The 19,786-nt window shown below is 44.3% G+C and overlaps 1 protein-coding gene across 1 annotated transcript in view; it reads right to left on the minus strand.

Annotated features, from left to right (window-relative positions):
- DMXL2 (Dmx like 2) overlaps window positions 1–19,786 on the minus strand; it is a 178,916-nt gene that overhangs the window by 17,206 nt on the left and 141,924 nt on the right. The window contains exons 29-35 of the mRNA XM_088472781.1: window positions 19,273–19,454; window positions 15,075–15,208; window positions 14,129–14,214; window positions 12,244–12,445; window positions 4,415–4,532; window positions 3,583–3,645; window positions 3,018–3,104 (exon numbers count right to left, since the gene is read on the minus strand). Of these exons, the coding sequence (XP_088328907.1) occupies window positions 3,018–3,104; window positions 3,583–3,645; window positions 4,415–4,532; window positions 12,244–12,445; window positions 14,129–14,214; window positions 15,075–15,208; window positions 19,273–19,454 (872 nt within the window). The remainder of the gene's footprint in view (window positions 1–3,017; window positions 3,105–3,582; window positions 3,646–4,414; window positions 4,533–12,243; window positions 12,446–14,128; window positions 14,215–15,074; window positions 15,209–19,272; window positions 19,455–19,786) is intronic.

Here is a 19,786-nt window from a genome sequence, read left to right on the forward strand (position 1 = left end):
AGTTCCTCACAGCCCCTCCAAAGCCAAATGTTTTTGATGCGAGGTAGGAAGACTTGCGAAAAAGAACCTCCAAAGGGGAGGGCCCAGAAAAATCTCTCCTTTAAGCCACAAAGAGGATACTCCTTAACCAGGCATCAAAACAGGTCTGAAACCGTCATTTTTTTCAAACTGAAAAAGACGTGCTCCCACCATAGGATCCCCTATATGGGTGGATAACCCATCATGCAGAGGACTTTTCTGAAGGCCTGGCATCAAGACGGCCAAGACTGACTACCTGTAGACTTACCACCCCAGCCATATGATGACTGACCCCTGCACCTGTGAACACTCAACTTACCAGGGGCTCAAAAAGAATAAAAGGCTCAGAAAGGGGTCCTGGGTTTTGGAGCAGAAGAGTGTAGAAAGGAGCTCTTACCTCCTGTTACCGAGCAATGATCTAGTATAGCTTTGGCCCAAACAGAACCTACTCTGAAAAGGGAAAAGCGTCTAAAGGCTGTTTAAATTCTGCATCCGCCGGCTAGGCCAACAACCTGAGGGTTCTACGAGCAAAACCTAAAGTTTTTGCTTCAGCTTTTGAACAGACCAGCCCTGTGTGACTAGCTGCTTCGCCCAGGAAAGTTGCTGACCTGCTGATGTGCTCAACCAGTGGCAGCAGACCCCCCCAAAGAGGGGTACCAGAGTGTAGACCTTCTGCTAGCAGGGCTGCCTATTTTTTGAACGCCTTATATACCTGGGCAAAGACCAAAATTGTCCAAAGGGATGCCCCTGCAGCCACGTAAATTGATTTCAGGGTAGACTCATGTTTGCAATCAAAACTGTCCCTGAGAGAGGCAATTCCGGCACTAGAATAGTAGTCTTTTTAGACAACCTGGCAAAAGAGGGATCCTCCATAGGAAGAGGTTACTATATAGATCTATCCACAGCCAGTAGTAGATAAAGGGAGAACAAGCACCGGGTAATCTGGAACTTTCGATCCAGATGCACCCTCGCCATGGACAACAGACCCTCCAATTGAGAAGAGTGAAAGGCAACCACTGTTTACGTTTCCTCTTGAAAAGAGAAACCTCCAGAGTCTCTAAAAACTCAGAATCTGAGATATGATAATCCTGGATGCCAGGCTTAAGGCTTTCACCCCCTGGACGTCAGCAGGATCATCTTCTGTCACTGAAGACAGTTCCAGGTCCAACACATCCAAATGATAATCTGTACCTTGAGATTAACCCTCAAAATTCAATTCCTCCCAAGACTGAAGGATACATGGAAATCTTTGATTTTGAGGACCACTCCACCTGGATGCCCAGTAGCGTATGCAGGGAGGGTTACTGGGTTTCATTAGAATCTAGTCATATGGCCTCACCCCCCTCCCGAATGACCCGCAAATCACAGAATTTTGCCGTGAGGGGGAGGGGCCTAACTAAATGGTGCCAGCCTGCTCGTTCCTGTACCGATCTGATCTGCTGTAAGTTTGTTTGTAATAATATATATGTGACATAAGTGTGTGGATATATGTGTGTGCGTGTAAGGTATGTGTGACATATGTATGTGTGTGTATATCTATATGCGTGCATATGTATATATGTAGGTGCAACAGAGAAACATATAATAGTTGGAACCCCCCCCCCCCCATACAAATCCTGCGTTTGCCCCCGATGCTACTCCTGAACCTCTGGAGGAAGGGTCAAGTAGTCTCTCTAGGGATTAATGGACATGCACCAATATTTGCACTGAGCGGGCCAAAACCTGAGCCCAGAGAGGCTCATGGTTTTCTGACTGTGACTAATGGAAAATGGGCGGACCTCCGGGGACTAACTGAGAGGAGGGGCTTCCCGAGGGTCCTGCAATCAGAGGGACACAGCGGAGTCTGAAGGGACGGTGATAGAGGTCCTATCTGTTTGCTAGCAGCCATTAGTAACGTGAGCTCTGATTTTGCCCCAGCAAACGTTGCCACCCAAGCTGTTGTGAGTGCGACCCTCGTCTATGGACACAGGTGCTGCACCATTGAGCCTCCGCAGCACATACCTCACAAATTGCCTCCTAATCAGACCGTGCATGAGGAAATTTTGTTTTAAACTTTGCAACAGCATAAAAATTTTGTAAAGCTCCACTCTTTTCATGGAGCAACCTAGCAGTACTGCCCTTCTCAGACATAATGGTGAAGGGGAGGGAAACAATCAGGAAGATGCAATAGAGAAACAAACTTGGAGTGCGCAGGTATGGAACAAGAGTGGCAAAAGTCATGAAAGAGAATACAATATTAGTGTAGCAATGACATACAAAATCCACAGAGACATACAAACACATCCATACACCCCTGCACCTTATAGTAAGGTGTGTGGGGGGGAAACTGCCCCATCCCCCTGCCATGTCTCTGTGTCTGGGAAAAATGGCTGCTTCCCAGACAAACTATACAGTAATAGGAGCGCACCGTGGCTTGCAGGGATGCGGTATTAAGAGTCTGCCCAGCAGGATATTTAATAGAAAGGGAAAAATTGTATCACATGCTGCTTGGTAGGCTCCATCGGGCACTTAAACTAAACTGAGGTCAGGTGCGGTATAGAGAGGGAGGGAGGTGGGAGTGAAAGGCTCTACACACCACTAATCAGTGTATAGGCCCCCATACATCAGAGATTGATTGCAGCAATCGTGCAATTTGCAATCGATTGTGTTTAAAAATCTGTCCCTTTTTCAATCGATTGGCAATTCTGCAATCTGCTATAGATTGAAAAAGGGAAAGATATTTATACACAATCGATTGCAAATTGCACGATTGCTGCAATCAATCTCTGATGTATGGGGGCCTTAAGAATTACAAATTTAAAATGGCCCTGATATGAAAAGCAAAATACAGCGTGTTACTTTTAATAACGGTGACATTTTAAATTTTGGGGCTTAGTAAATTTATCTCCTAGCCTCAGAAAAAAATATTTAAAATAATCCAATCATAAAAGTATCCCTTACATAAAACAGAGCAGGTTAAATGCATAATTAAGAATATGGTTTTGCATTTAAAAGTTTACCTTATTGATGGCAAAAGCCATTATAATATCAGATTCTTTGTGAATTATTTTTGCTTTTCCGCCTGGATATCCAAGATCAGCTTCAACCTGCAAAATAATTCAATGCATCACTACAGCAACTCTTCGAAAAGAAAAGTCCATTTATAAACAGTGTAAACACATGCAATCAAAGTTCACTTGTTCCAGCACTTTACTGTTATTTTCATATTATGCATTCAGACTGGTACAGCAGAAATAGCAATGTTCCCCAAACCAGGCACCAAAGAAAATCCAACATTAGTACAGTATTAAATATAGAATGTGAATAAGGATTACAGAGAAGACCATAATGTCAGCCACCCGCTATCAGATCTTGCTGAAGGTAGGCATATTTAAAAATAATAAATTGATGAAATTATTGCTTAGAGATAGCACATTGCATACCATCAGCAATGTAAAGTAAACATAGTTAAGCAAAGAAGAAAGCCAGGAGAAGGCAGTGAAGACAATTAGTACATAAAATGCTGGTACCAGTGAAAATAGAGGTGAGTGCTAGAGAAGGAGGAGCCTTTGGAAGCCATACTACCTGGTTTTTCTGAAGATCTGCTAGGGAGTCTACTCTGACACGCTCCGCACTGTCTTCTACAGACTACATGACACCACACAATCACAAACACGAAAACACATGCACAAAGAAACACATACAAGAAAAAAATAAATATGAGACATTCCAGATCACTATTAAGAAAGTCATTTTAACAAAAACTAATACTTTTTGCAATGATTTGCCATGCACAATGAACATATATCTAAATCAAAACATGAAAATCAAAAAATTATAATATAAGAAAAAAAAAAAAAGTAAAAAAACACCACAAAGCTGGAAGGTGAACAAACAAGAGGAACAACAGAGTGGAAGGAACATACTTACACAGATCCTTTTCTCTATGTTCCAATACAAGTATTCACCGTTCTCTTAATAATACCCAAACACGTGTAAGGTAATGCCTTTGTGGTTCATGATGGTGTTACAATGAGGAATTTAGCCAATATAGTTGCATGGCCTTCCCCCAACATCACACAATCAAACATTTAGGGCTAAATGTAAAGGCTTATGATCTTCAGCTACTGCGGGGAGTGAGAGTCTCCCCATATTTTTAAAGTGGCAATCATTTTAAAGGCTAAGTCAGCTTGGTTTAGGCTTTAAAATGATTGCCGCTTTAAAAATAAGGGGGACTCTCATACATCCCCGCAGTGGCTGAAGATCACAAGCTATTACATTTAGACATTACTGCAGTTACTACATTTGCTCATAAAAATAAGGGGGGAAAGCAAAACGCTAAAACAGACAAAAGCTATTTTATCCAAAAATGTGGCATATGGGTTGATGTAAAACAGGTTTGCGTCTCTAAACTTACCTCACTTTGTTTCCTTTTCTTTGTAAAGATGTATCGTATAAAGGTTTCCTGGAGGAGTTCTTGCTTGACTAGGAAATGCCAGATGCGTTTGGCAGGAAGTGCAGAGTAATCCTTGGACCTATCATACAAATATATGTAGTAAAATAAAACTTCAATATAAATGTCATCTGAGCGAATACTATAAACTTTACAATTGTTTGATAACTTTCACATTTTCTGGACTATGGCTGAAATACAGTACTTCATTTCCAATAACGGTCAAAAATAGATATAAAATAGGTATAAAATAGGTATAGATGAAAAAAGTCACTATACTTTGACTCTAAGGAGATTATTCCCTTAGCAGAAATGGACAGACCCGATGTGTTATAGTACATCACGTCTGCTCATCTCTGCTAACTGAACAGAGATGGGGTGCAAGGAAAAAGCTCTGAAGTTGGAGGAGGCGAGTTAATGCATAAATTAATCAGCACTGGCAACTCGCAACCATCGCTGCTAACTGAATACACCAATAAGTGGGATATCCATCAATGGGCAAATCTCTTGGTTTTTAAGTCATTTATATAGTGATTTGCACATCACCCGATCTACAGATGTGTCCTTGCTCATCTAGCCTCAATACGACATGCAGCATTTTATGCCTGGCGCGAGCCACCAGGTCACGTGCCACTCTGCTAGCATCGGGTGTCTTTTTTTTTGCCGAAAATGCATCTAAGTCGCAATGCGATGTGATGTGACTAGGACACACCAGCAGATTACTTTGATATGTGACACTTGTATATCTGTCTGCGAATGAGTCTCAGCATGCTAAGTGCTATGATGTGTGCGAATGAGTCTCAGCATGCTAAGTGCTATGATGTGTGCGAATGAGTCTCAGCATGCTAAGTGCTATGATGTGTGCGAATGAGTCTCAGCATGCTAAGTGCTATGATGTGTGCGAATGAGTCTCAGCATGCTAAGTGCTATGATGTGTGCGAATGAGTCTCAGCATGCTAAGTGCTATGATGCAATGGCCGCAGCTTTATTCTGCATACAGACAATAAAAGAGATGCTCGGCACAAGCAGGGTCTCACGGAACCATACGAGCCAAGAGGGACTGTTTTGGCGCGACTGCAGCAAAGTCGAGTGAGGACACATCTATATTAAAGGCAAACTTCTAATTTTCCAAACCTCCAATTAAAATAAATATCATCATATATGTCACAATAACAGAAATCATTGACTTCTGCATTGAGAAGTGTACAATAGGGGAAGTAGTAAAATGCAAATTAAAAATATTTGCTACAAAATCTCAATTACAATCTTACTGGTTTCAGCCACACAATCCTGAAAAACAGATAAAACGAGCAAGATTTCCCATTTATTTCAATGGACTTACAAAACCAATAGAAATGTATTGGTGATTTCAATTAATGGGAAAACATCTTATTCAGAGCCGTAACAGGGCTTATATGCACATGTACCAACCCACCCACTCCTATAGCATCTGGCGTCATTACGCCGCGCGGAGGAGGCAGGGCCAGCAGCACCAGTATGTGCAGCACTGACTGGAGTATGCCGAATGTCCTGATGATGCTCCGATCAGCTGCACAGACTGCAGGGTGTCTGTCTGGAGCATCTAAAGGACGCTTCAGCGGCGCCTCAGCATGGATCCTGACCGCAGGGTGCCGTGGGGAGGCGAAAGTGCAACTCGCAGAGCTCTGCTTTCTGTGCAGCAGCACTGGGCGCACACCCCTAGTTACGGCCCTGATTTTTATTTCTAAAACAAAAAAAATACTACTGCAGAACTGCAATGCAGCAGCAACAACAGTTCCACAACACTATCACACTGCTTTTTCACGAATACCATTCTTTTCAATGGGACTGAAGGACAGTATTTGCTCAGCCAGTCAGTGGAGAGCTTGTAAACACTGATTTTGATTTTTCTATGTAATAGTTGTTGCCTATTTTTGTTTCCATCTTCAGCAGATTGAAGTACAATAAAAACATTCCAGCAGAAATGTGTTGTGCCTCATAACAATTATCTTTCAAGAGCTGGTTACACATTACATGGCCATTGTTGTATATTATATCTTGCTACCATGGGTGCAACTACCATAGGTGCAAGGGGTGCAGCTACTATGGGACCCGGACTGAGGGAGACCCATCTTCCTTGTCAAAATTACATGTGTTACAGATGTGTCCACATACATCTATCCTCCATGCGCTAGAAGTCTCGCCACACATAACGCGGGAGCTCTGTGTGCCTCTGTAGCGCCGAGCAGCTTTTTACCTTCAAATGCGTCTTATTCACAAAGTGATGCGAATAGCTAGCACAATCAGCTTCTGCTGATTAAAATGATATCCAGCATGCCTATGTTCTCTATGCATCTGCGTGTGTATCTTCATGCGAAATGCTACATTACAGTGTTAGTGGCTGTAAAACTGTAACATAGCATTTCGCATGCAGATACACCCTCTTGGCGCTACAGAGTCAGACCACTGCATGGCATGATTAGAATGGCTGTTTAACGCACAAGGAGGCTAGATGTATGAGGACACATCTGTATGTATATACATTTTTCACCATTAGGTGGTACATAAGGCCCTTACAAACTTTTGCTATGGGGCCTTCAAATACAGAGTTATGCCCCTGCTTGCGACACTTATTTATTGTACAATAAAATGCCTGCTAATAGAATATTGCACATCGTTGCCTTTCTTTAGATTTACAATTTTAATGCATTAGCGAGATTAAGCATAATATGTGGGTCCCCTTTCAGGGTCACAAAGGGTAACAGATTGCCCATCAATGCTCTACAATCTGATTTATTGAGTGGAGAAACGGTACATCTCCACTGAGATTACAAATCCATAAATTTGGGAGAAAAGAGGAGTCTTCTGTCTTACATGTTAAGTCTTTTTCTTCGACTCCATAGGGGGCACAGGGACAACGCTGGGTATAGCCTGGAGAGGAGAGTCTGGGCACCAAACAGTTAAATACAAATACTCACATAGCCCAGGCTCCTTTCCTCTATGCCCCACCCCCAGACAGAGGCCCTTCAATTTTTAGTTAGCAAGCCCAAGGCAGGAGCGAGGCAGGGGAGAAGAGAAATAAGGCCAGCATACATACAGAACCATCCATACCATGGCCAGTACAGCCAGACCGGTCACCAAGGAAACACCCCCAGCAGACAGGTGCGCCAGGGTGGGCGCCCTGTGCCCCTATGGAGTCGAAGAAAAAGACTTAACAGGTAAGACATAAGTCTCCTTTTCTTCTTCCTCCACTAGGGAACAATCTGCCTTTGGAAGAGGACAGATCAGGCCAAAACCTGGACCTTCAAGGACGAGAGCCGTAGGCCCAAGTCCAGACCCGTCTCTAGGAAAGAAAGGATCTGGGAAAGACGAAAAAGACCTGGGATGAAGACCCATGGCCGAACAATAGGCAAAGTAGGTATGCCAAATTCTGTGATAAACATGTGCCGAAGGAGGCTTTCTAGCCTGTAGCATAGTCCTAACCACTCTTCTAGAGGGAATGGGTATGAAATACCGCCGGCCGACAGGAGCAGAGTGTGACGCAGCGGAAGCCTGACAGCGCTGGAAATCCCGATCGTGGCTAGGTAAGTATCCACTAACCTAACCCCCCTAACCCTAACCCTCCTTAGGGGTGCCTAACCCTAACCACCCCCTTCCCCGCTGCCTAAACCTAAGTCCCCCCGGGGGTGCCTAACCCTAACCCTCCCTCCCCCTAGCCTAACCCTAACCCTCCCGGGGGGGTGCCTAACCCTAAATCCCCCCCGGGAGCCCTAAACCTCCCCCGACGTGGCTGTACGCTCGCGGCGCCCGGCATCACTATGGTCGTGATGCCAGGCGCCGGTCTCCCGGCGTCGGGGAAATGCGGGCGTCTACATCTAGACGCCCGGCATTTCACCCTTGCCGGGATAAGACAGTCAGGAAGCCAGCTGCCGGTATATAGGCAGTCGGCTTCCCGATTCCTTCCCTTCTAGAGAATCCCTTTGCTCTTACGATGGATGTCTCAAGAGCCACCCTATTAAAGCGAGTCTGGCCAGGTCTGGATGGAAACATGGACTCTGAGACAGCAGATCCGGTCGTAGCGAAAGCTGTAGAGGGGCATCTACTGAGAGGCCCAGGAGATCTGCGTACCTCACACGTCAAGACCAATCTGGAGCCACCAGGATCAGAGTGCCTCCTTCCCGCTTGAATTTGCGGAGGACCCGAGGAATTATTAATGTCGGGGGAAAGACATACCAGGGGGAAGGTCCAAAGAACCATTAGCGCATCCATCAGAAGAGCGTTCGGATCCTTGGTGCGGGAGCAATACTGAGGAAGTTGATGGTTGTAGCAAGATGCCATCATGTCGATGTCCGGTAGGCCACAGCGACGGACCAACAGCTGGAAGACGTCTGGATGCAGCGCCCACTCGCCTGCATGGACATCTTGCCGACTTAGGAAGTTCTCTTCCCAATTTTGGATGCCTGGGATGAATACGGCGGATAGTCCCGGAAGATGATGCTCTGCCCAATGAAGAATTCAGCGGACTTCCTGCATGGCTTCCGGGCTTCGAGTGCCATCATGGTGTTTTATGTAGGCCACTGCCATGGCATTGTCCGACTGAACATTCTCCGGACATCTCCGAAGGAGGTGTTGTGCCTGACACAGGCTCTGTACACAGCACGCAGTGCCAGAATGTAGATAGACAGTCGACTCTCTTGACACTTCCAACATCCAAATGTTAGGTGACAAGTGACCGCATCACACCCAAGAAGCCTGGCATCGGTGGTGAGAAGGACCCAGTCTTGGATCCAAAATGGGCGTCCCCTGTCAAGATGTCAGCGCTGGAGCCACCACAGCAGGGAGATACGTACCTCCTGAGGAAGAAGTAGAGTCTGTGCCTTGATCCATTGTTTCAGAATAAGGCCCTGGAGAGGCAGAGAATGGTACTTACCGTACTCCACCATATCAATCGTTGAGACCAACGACCCTAGAACCTGCATTCACGAGTGTATGGACACTCGATGCTGACTGATAGCAAACCTGAGATATTGGTGGCAATTGGCTCGTATAGGGATATGCAAATATGCATCCTGCATATCCAACGATGCCATAAAGTCCTGGTTCCAGTGCTAGAATGATAGACCAAAAGGGAATCCGAAGAAACTTGTTCAGATGTTTCAAGTTGAGGATGGGTCAAAAGGAGCTTTCCGGCTTCTGAACCAGAAATAGATTGGTGTAAAAACTTACCCCTCTCTGGGATGGGGGAACTGGAATGATAACCCAAGGCTAAGAGAGAGTGAACCGACGCCTCAAAAGATTCTGCTTTTTGTGGCTGTGTAGGCAGGTCGGTGGAAAAGAACCGGGAAGGTGGACACTGATGAAAGGTGAGAGCGTAGCCTTGAGACACGACTCCTCTGACCCAAGCATCTGTTGTGGTCTGCATCCACATGGCTGAAAAACTGATAAGCCGGCCTCCTACTTCGCGGTCCCCCGGAAAGAGGCCCACCCCATCATGTGGCAGGCTTACCTCTGGGTTTGGAGATTTTAGAAGCGAAAACCTGATTCCTGAGAAAGGGCTGACCTCTGGACTTGCCTTGAGGACAAAAGGAATGACGCAGAAGTTCTGGATCTCGAGGAGGTAACCGATGGCAAAAAAGCAAATCTAGAAGCTGCTAGCGTAGTCACTATCTTGTCCAATTCTGGACCAAACAAAACATCACCAGAATAGGGGAGATCTTCCAGGGCCTTCTTATATTCTGTGTCCGCCTTCCAGGTGCACAGCCAGAGTGCTCTTCTTGAAGCAGAAATTTTAGAATTTAAAAACACCCGAAACTATGGCTACTTCAGAGAGATAAGAAGCTGCCTCTCTCACGTGTGTTACCATAGAAACTAAGTCATTTTGGTGTGCACCCAGGTAAAACCTTCCTCCAAAGCCTCTGCCCAGCGGCAAACAGCTTTAGCCATCCAAGCTGATGCAAGGGCTGGACGAGCCAGAGCACCTGCGTGAACATAAATTGTCTTTAGGAAACTTTCCAGCTTCCTGTCCGTGGGATCTTTAAGAGATGTTGTGTTAGGAAAAGGTAGGAGAAATGATCTAAATCAGCTGAGTGATGGGCATCCACCGGGAAAGGAGACTCCTAATTAGCCCTATCCGCTGCAGGGAGAGGAAAAATGGTAGCAATACACTTGGAAACTTGAAAACGTCTGCTAGGGCGAGTCCATGCCTCCGCTAGGAGGTCTTCTAGCTGTGCCGACGATGGAAATTCCGCCACTGTCTTCTTGTATCTTTTAAAGACAGGTGCCTTGGACCTGGTAGGCTGCTCCAAGTCTTCCACCAGAAGGGTAGCTTTAACAGCTCTAATAAGAGCCTCTACATCTACTGGAGACGTTGCTTCCTCAGGGACAGAAGACGTCTCCACATCGGATGCAAAAGAAGCATTAGCCTCACCATCAGGAGAGACTTCTGACTCCTAAACTCCACCAGATAGCTGAGTTGAGCTTTCGAGAGGGGCAGGCATCTGTTGAAAGGATGTGGATACCTGAGCCAACGACTGTGCAAAAGTTTGTAAACAGTGTGGCTCAGCCATGGGTAGCTGTGTCATTGCGACAGGGATAGGTGGTACCAGGAGTGACATACAGTCTACAAATTGCGACATTACCGGAGTCAGACGTGACGCCCAGGCCGGTTCTGGAGCAGAACCAATGGGCGCAACCACCTGTTGCAGAGCTCCAAAGCAACTAACACACAGGCCATCGTGGTCTGGATCCTGAGCAGACAGAATACGAAGACATTTCTTGCATGTGCACAGCGCAGATGCGTCTACTCACCCTTGTAAGCGTTGTTCCCCAAGTGACCAGTAACAGCAGCACAGGCACATAATAAAGGGTACACTTACATGTACACAGACCTCTTAATGCAGATTAGTGGGATAAATAGCTCAAAAAAACAGCTAAATAGCAGGAAGGAGCAGAATAAAGCACAGCTGCAGGTAGCAGGAGACCGAAGCCCAAACTTGAGGCAGGTATGCAGTAAAATAGCCGACCAGCATCTAGGAGGGGGAGGAAAGAAGTGAGGGGGCACCTGGAGTTTACTGGCAGCAAGGGAGAAGCGCGCCCCAGTGGTGTGGGAGGGGCGAACAGGGAAGCGCCCGTCTCCCGTCTGTCACAATCCACCAGGAATATGGCCACGGCTGCTTGAGTTAAGCAGCCCCTGTACCATAAATATATATCCCTGGTGTTCTAGTGGGGAGTGTGGTGAACCGGGAGCCCCCACCTGCCAGCACAACCGGAGGTCTCCTGCTCCGGCGGTGAGAGACGCAAACTCGCGGGTTCCTGTATGCAGGGAGCTGCTGCTTACTTTGTCTCCGGAGGGCGCCGGCTGCGGCTCCGGAGTAGAGGAGACCACGGCCAAAGTCACTGGCCCAGTCGCTGATGCTGCGCCCACCGGAACTGGGGTGGTGAAGTAGCAGTGGGGGCGTCCTATAGGACGCCTTCCACTGCACACTCAAATAAACTAAGCTCCTGCCTAGCACCAAACTTAAAACAAGGGCCTCTGTCTGGGGGGGTGGGGTATGGAGGAGTGGAGGTGGGTATTTGTATTTAACTGTTTGGTGCCCAGACTCTCCTCTCCAGGCTATACCCAGCCTTGTCCCTGTGCCTCCTAGTGGAGGAAGAAGAAAATGTATTTAGCATCTTATTAATATTTATTATATTGATAAACAAAATTACCCTAAGCGCAAATATATATTTTTTTTTTATGATGCCACTTAAATAAAAATACATAATAATGTTTGTGACCATTAATAGAAAAAATAAAGGTGACTACAGTTTCTTACTTGAATGGTGTATTTTCAGGATCCAACATTGCTTTGTGACGTAGAATAGCAGGTCCCGCACCCGCAGCAAGTTCACTGGGATATGTATTAATATAATTTGGTGGTGGGCCTTCAAACTGGCCTAATCTTTCGTGAAGAATTTGCTCCCAATTTTCTAGGTTTTTGACAACCGCAATGCCAAGAGGAGATGTTACAGGTAGGTCTAGGAAAAGCACAATCATTTTTAAATGGATTGCCTATACAATAAGAATTATTCTGTATTCAAAATATCTGTGCACACACTTATTAATTAAGGAAGCAAAACACAAAAAGAATATAGGTATTAGAAATGATGCTTACATTTTGAATCATCTGACCTGACAACCATTTGCACTTAAATGTACAAAAACAGATGTGTCATCATACACCTATCCTCAATACACCATGCGGCGCAAGATGCCTGGTGTGACTGTGCCGCCAGGTCCCATGCGGCACTGCTTGTGCCCAGCGTCTTTTTTTTTTTTATGTCTTAGTAGCAATGTGATGCAACCAAGACACACCAGGAGACTGCACTGAATAATTAGATATGAGACATTTGTATATTTGTGTGTGACTGAATGTGTCCAATTGTAAAGCGCAACGGAATATGCTGCGCTATATAAGAAACTGTTAATAAAATAAAATAAATGAAGCACAGTAGAATTTGGCGTAGAACGTATACAGATTCAGGCGCACCAGATATACTGTTCAAGGGTTGCATATCAAATAGATCAGCAGTCAGGTGGACCTAGCGCGGAAAGAGGTTGTTTGGCGTGACTGCAGCAATAGTGATTGAGGACACATCTGTATTTCCAATTGGATATTTACATAAGTCCAGTGAAAACAGCTCTAATACTTTATATCCATTTATCATTGCATGCATTACTGATGGCAACAAGGGAGACCTACAAGGGTTTTGTGTGCCCACTTAGCTTCTTTATTTGGAAATATTCCTGACCTTATAGCTATATGAAATTGCTAAGCGCACACAGTTTGTATTCTTATCCCTAGGTGAACAATTTGGGAGTAAATTAATAGAGTTGAAGAATTTAGGATAACACTGACCTAATGGGCACAAAATAATATTTCTTCTAGAAGGCCAAGATAATTTTTACATACATGTAATGTCAGTAAGACCAGTTCATGACAATAAATATACTGGCACTGCTTAGTGCCATGAAAGTGTAAAATACCCTCAAAATCATTTGAATAACATATACTGCTAAAATCATGAAGAATTGCTTGAAATATTTTCAAAAGCATAAGAGAACTAATACTCCAATTCAAAATCTCTATGTTCCTCGGCTGACATATAACATTAGTAGCAGGTAAGTGAACCTAAATTGTAAATCAACATAATTACTGGAAAAGATAATATATATTAAAGTTTCAACATATTTTTTTCTAAGCTGAAGTATAACAGTTAACTGATGTTGGACTTGTGATAATGCCTCTGCCCAAGCTGTTTTGTGACTAAAGTCATTATGGGATTTGGTATTTAAATAGCTTCTCCCTTGTAGCTTTGACAAATGGGCTGCTTCCCACCTAAGCATTGGTCTATATCACAGGTGCTCAAACTCGGTCCTCAGGACCCCAAACAGTGCATGTTTTCCAGGTCTCCTCACAGAATCACAATCTGAATAATTAGCTCCACCTGTGGATCTTTTAAAATGTGTCGGTGAGTAATGACTACACCTGTCCACCTGCTGGGTGACCTGGAAAACATGAACTGTGTGGGGTCCTGAGGACCGAGTTTGAGAACCACTGGTCTATATCAAAACACTGTGATAGCAAGCTCATATTGTGGTCCTCTAGCTAGTCATTCCCATCCATATACACATAAATATACATACACATAGCAACCAACCTGTCAGTTCTAGTCCGGCAATCGGAAAAAAATTCTTAAGATTGTGGACTGCAAGTTTCACCATTGCCAACCGTATTAGTGTCCAGCTGCAAACAATAACAGTCGACTATTGAAACAAATGTGATAGCAGACCTCATTTACAAAGAGCACTGGAAGCGCATACCAAGCCTATATTCTCTGGAGACTATTCCGCAAAGGAGAGGCGAGTCTAGGTTTATGCGGAGGCCGAATAATCTGAAAGGGCAGACTTTGCAAAAGTGTAAATGGCACATCAAAGTCCAAACCTGCACCGCTGTAAAGCCACACCTTTCATGAAACTCAACTTTTCCATTTGTCTCAATTAATGCTGCTCTTTGTAGCTTTGTTTATTACTTAAATCAGTCATGTTTGAGAGGACACATCATTGTTATAAGTGCACCTACACATACAGTACATACATACCATACCCTGCAACCAGCAAAATGTGGCCCACTAAAGATATACAGTAAGACACATGCCATCTTATATTTCTAAAATAACACCATTTATGCTACGTTATAAAACTGATTAGCTGTGATAATCAATATACAGATGTGTCGACATACATTTTACCTTCGTGCGCTACAGTTGCGTTAAACATAACGTGTGAGCGCCGTGCGTCTCGGTAGCACCGAGCGCCTTTTCGTGCAACTTTTTACCTTTGCATGCAGATACATCTGCAATCGCACACAGAATATAGACATGCCACATATAATTTTAATCAGCAGACCTGCTTGTGCGTCCTATTCACATCGCTGTGTGAGTAATACTAATTTGAAGGTAAAAAGTCACACGAAAAGACGCATGGTGCTACAGTCACACCACGGTGCTACTAGAAGGGCTGTTTAATGCGCAAGGAGGACAGATGTATGTGGACACATCTATACCATTATTTTCTGACATATAATAACACTGACTTTCTCTTTACCTGTAAGAACAAGAATTTATGTGCTCCTGTATCTGTGTGTCAGAAAGAAATGCATCATCCTCCTCGTCATCGTCACTCGGAACACTCTCATCAGAGTCGTAAATAAGGCCACTGTCAGACAGAGGAAGGAATGGCTGCAATAGAAAGCATTGGGAGTGGTCACTAATTTGCAAATAGAAAATAATCAGGCAGAGAACAAACATCTTGAGCTTATAATAGTAGCAAGTCTCGGTTTTATGCATCAAACGTTCAGTCTAATCAACTTCAATGTAAACCGGAATATTAATAGGAACTTTTAGTGTTTGGCTGAAATCTAGAAATGATTTATACACACTTTATACTTTCTTTTTGAATTATGCAAACAGTGATACCAACACAATCACTAAGTATAGTAAATAGTAGATCTTACATGTTTCAAAGATATCAACATATCACTGATGGAAGAAAACTGCAGCCTTGAGGCAACGATTAACCCTGAGCTAAGATATCATCAACTTACCATGTTCCATAAATGTACTTATCACAGGTCAGTATTAAACCCTGAACCATGGCTTCTATAAGAGCTGGATATTGTGTCTGATGGATAAAAACTGAGTCAAGTCAAAGGGAACAAAGATTCCTAACCTTCAGATATTTTGTCTGGTGAATGGGGGAGACCATGGGAATGTACCTCCGTCACTAAATGTAAGAATGAACTGTCAACTCTATACAACTAACAAGAGAGATTACAAACGCCTGACAGCATGCAAGGGATATCGGAGGGCAACAACCTTTTTTCATCCCCGATGAGTTGGATTCATTTGAGCAAATTCCTTTATTGGTAGCATACATAATTTAACACTTACTACATGAAGTCAACTGTAAAGGAAAAAGAAAAAAACTATATTAAACTACGTATAACTTTAAAGGAAAAAAAAACACTTTCATGGAGGCTTTAAAAAATGTTTCAGGTGTTTAACGTGCAAAATAGACCAAAGGGCTGATTTTGCAAATATAGCCTCCATCGCAGCTTTGTTTCCTCTCTGCAAATATTACACACCAAAGAAGACTGCACTTTCTATTGTGGTCACGGATCTGACACACAGCTAAATCTACAGGCCAGACTTTCATCCCTATAATCTATTCTGCGGCTAGACTAATTTTCCTTGCAAAATGTTCTTCTACTGCTGGTGATCTTTGCCAGTCCCTACATTGGTTGTCTGCAGTTTACCAAAAACAATAGTCTTCCTGCTAGGCTGTTTTATTAGAGCACCGCATCCTGAACGATTTTAAAACGTCAAAATGTGCCCTGCCGTCCCCACCAGCAGGCCACAGTGTCCCATGGAGGAAAAAATTGCGGTGCAGCGCTCATGGCATCTATTCATAGTGAGGGGAGAGCTTGGGGGCAGCCCAGCATTTCCTTAAGTGCTGGGCACGCCCCGAAGAGTGACAAAAAGGAGGTGCATCTTAAGGATATGCCCCCTTTTCTCGTGGCCATACCCCCTTTTAGGACGCAGGCCACAGTGGCCTTTTTTTATGGTCTGGCACCCTGCCCAGCGCCGGACCTAGAATTAACACTAACCAATGTATGATACTTTTGCCAACATAGAAAGTTATCGACGAGACCATATCAACATATCTCTTCACTTAACTCATAGTAACTTAAAACCTGACCTCTTTGCTCTGCGCAAGATCTCAGTCTCACACCCACAGCTATTAATTGCTCCCATTCACGGTTGAAGGACTTTTTCAGGCTGTGCTCACTCTGTGGAATGTCCCCCCTCACACAAATGGCTCCAAACCTTCGTTCCCTGAAAAACTTACCTCCTTAGGCAAGCTTACCAAGTTCCTGAACTTCACATGCAACATCCAAAAACTATTCTATTCAATATCCTTTCTTCTACACAGTTCACTCAAAACTTACACACAGGGCCGTAACTAGGGTAGTGCGACCTGTGCCATGGCACAGGGCACCGCAGGACAGGGGGCGCTATTTGGGCCTGTCAGTTTTATATTTATTATCATTCTCACTTGTAGCTTCCTCTTATTTTATCCCCAGCATCTCTTGGCCTCTCCTGCCTCTTCCCTGGCCCTTCCCAATGAGGCCATGCCCCTTTATTTCAGGCGCGTTATGTCCCTATTTGAAATATGGGGGAGGGGCGGTAATGCTCTTTCTGGCACAGGGCACCAAAAAGTCTAGTTACGGTTCTGCTTACACAGTCACTTACTACACTCATATGACCCTCTGACCCCAAACCGATATTGTTATGTGAGCCCACCAAACACTTTTTGTCCTTGCAATTTGGCTAGACCAATTTGTAACAAGTGGCACTTAACCTTATACATTAAATTCCAGTCATCGTATAGACTGCAAACTTGCGTGCAGGGTCCTAAACTCAATCTCGTTTTATTACGGTTTTGTTCCCAACTGTAAAGTAATACAGAATATGTTGGTGCTACATAAATGTTAACAACAATAATAATCAGTGTCCTTTCTGTCCTCTATATACATTCTCCAGCCAGAGCTGCCTTTGGTGAGCAGCCATATTTAAAGACAAACCTCTGCCTTTGGTGAGCAGCAATACCTGATCACAAACATTAAAAAGGTTTCAACAAAATAGTCTAGTTAAGAAAAAAAAAATACCCTTCAGCACACTGCAAAAGGCCAGCAATAATATTTGAATACTTCATACTACAGGTTGAGTCTCCCATATCCAAAATGCTCGGGACCACGAGCATTTCGGATTATTCCGGTTTTCAGAATACCTGGGGGGGGGGGGGGGGGGGGGGCCCGGCGGGTGTCACGGGAGGCCCTGGCGTGTGCTGCGGGTGGGTCCGGAATGTGTTGCGGTGGTCCGGTGGGTGATACAGGTGTCCGGAGGGGGGTGTCTCGCGGGTATTGTGGTGGTCCGGCGGGTGCTACAGGGATCCGGCGGGTGTCATGAGGGGTCCGGTGACTGAGGCGGAAGGGTCCGGCAGGTAAGGCGGAAGGGTCCGGTGGAGGCTGCGGCTGTTACGAGGGGTCCGGCGGGTGCTGCGGCTGTCACGAGGGGTCCGGCGGCTGCCGCTGGGGGTCTAGCGGGTGATGCGGGGGGTGGCCTGGCGTGTGGAGCATGCCCACGCCGCTAGTCATTGGCCGCTGATACTAGTGACGTCATGACGTCAGGTGACGTCGTGACGTCACATATGCACCGAAATATTCCGGTTTTTGGAATATTTCGGTTTTTGGAATAACGGATATGGGAGACTCAACCTGTAATAGAAATTCAGATCTTTGTTACATATAGTTGCAAAGCTGTTTAAGATTGGGCAGCATCAAGGCTTCTCTGTACTGGTGTCCCTAACACTACATAATAATAGCACCCACTCTGGGTCATGTAATTACATACTGTTCCCTCCCTCATGTTCTCATCACACATCCTCCTTGGGTTCTCTGTCACTGGACCCCAATCGTCTGTTTTTGTTTTTTTCAGATGTACTAGGCAGGTCAGTTGCGCCCACTGTGATAGCTACAGGTTTCAGCTGACGCTGTACTATTCAATTGCACACATTGCATCAGTGGCTGTGTCAAGATTTGTAGTGCTATTTGTACTGTACTGTTTTACCCTGTATTGTCTTATTGTTTTGCTCTCTGTACAGCGCTGCGGAACACTTGTGGTGCCCTATAAATAAAATGTAATAATAATAATAATAATGTTGTACCACATGATAATAGCACATACAATGAAATATCTAAGTTGAGAGCCAACTCACTTGAAGGTACCCCAAAGAAATCCAAAAAGCACTACATGAATCAGCACATCCTCCCAATGCTGGTCTAAAGTAAAACCCTCCCTTTACAAGCAACTGTGAAAGACTTAAGTTTATATGAGCAACCACTATTTTGTTAAACTAAATAGTACCAAATGAGTTTTTCTCTTGTCTACTCAAATCTAAGGATGTTGGTAGTATAGCAAAGCAAAGGGGGCAGAACATAGACAGTAGACTCCTTAACACATGTCCTCTGAAGATGGTTGGAGCTTCAGGACAGGTTTGAGCAATAGATTCATGAGGTGAATATTATATGTTGGGATGCAGGACAATGACTTACAATTGCTTTGTTCTCTTACATATGCTTTATATAGACTATATATTACACAATTCATTCTTACCAGAACATCATTCTTTAATGTGAGTAATATACCAGAAATACAAAACCGTAAAACAACATGCCACCTACCTTGGCCACAAAATAGTCCCACATGCTCAGTTCTGGGGGAATAAATTTCTCTTTGTATGTTGGTCTCTCAGCTGGAACTGGAGGTGGAACAGCAACATCCTTTACCGACCTTCCAGGCACCAACATTCTCATATTAAACCGACGGCGATGCTTATCTATTTCTTCTGAAAGGACAGGGATTGCTATAAAAAGAAAATAACCCATATATATGTTGTAATTCATGCAATTTGCCACATATGCATTTATAAATAGAAATTAAGTAAATGATCAAAGAATTACAAGTGATGTAAAACAGAGCCTAGTCTTGGAATTCTGGTACCAGTGTGACATGTCATTCATCTGATCTCATGTTGTAACATGCAGTAATGTCCGTTGGTCATGTCATATTCTAAACAAGGCAATAATCACTGACTTCAGCCCATATGTCCCTTATCAATAACTGCAGCATTGCTACTAGCGGTAAGCAGCTAGCTTCTCATTTAGCAATGAGAATGACTATTTCTGTTCATTAAAG

The sequence above is a fragment of the Taudactylus pleione genome, unplaced genomic scaffold, assembly GCF_031769625.1.
Source record: "Taudactylus pleione unplaced genomic scaffold, aTauple2 ptg000129l, whole genome shotgun sequence".
NCBI lineage: Eukaryota > Metazoa > Chordata > Amphibia > Anura > Myobatrachidae > Taudactylus > Taudactylus pleione.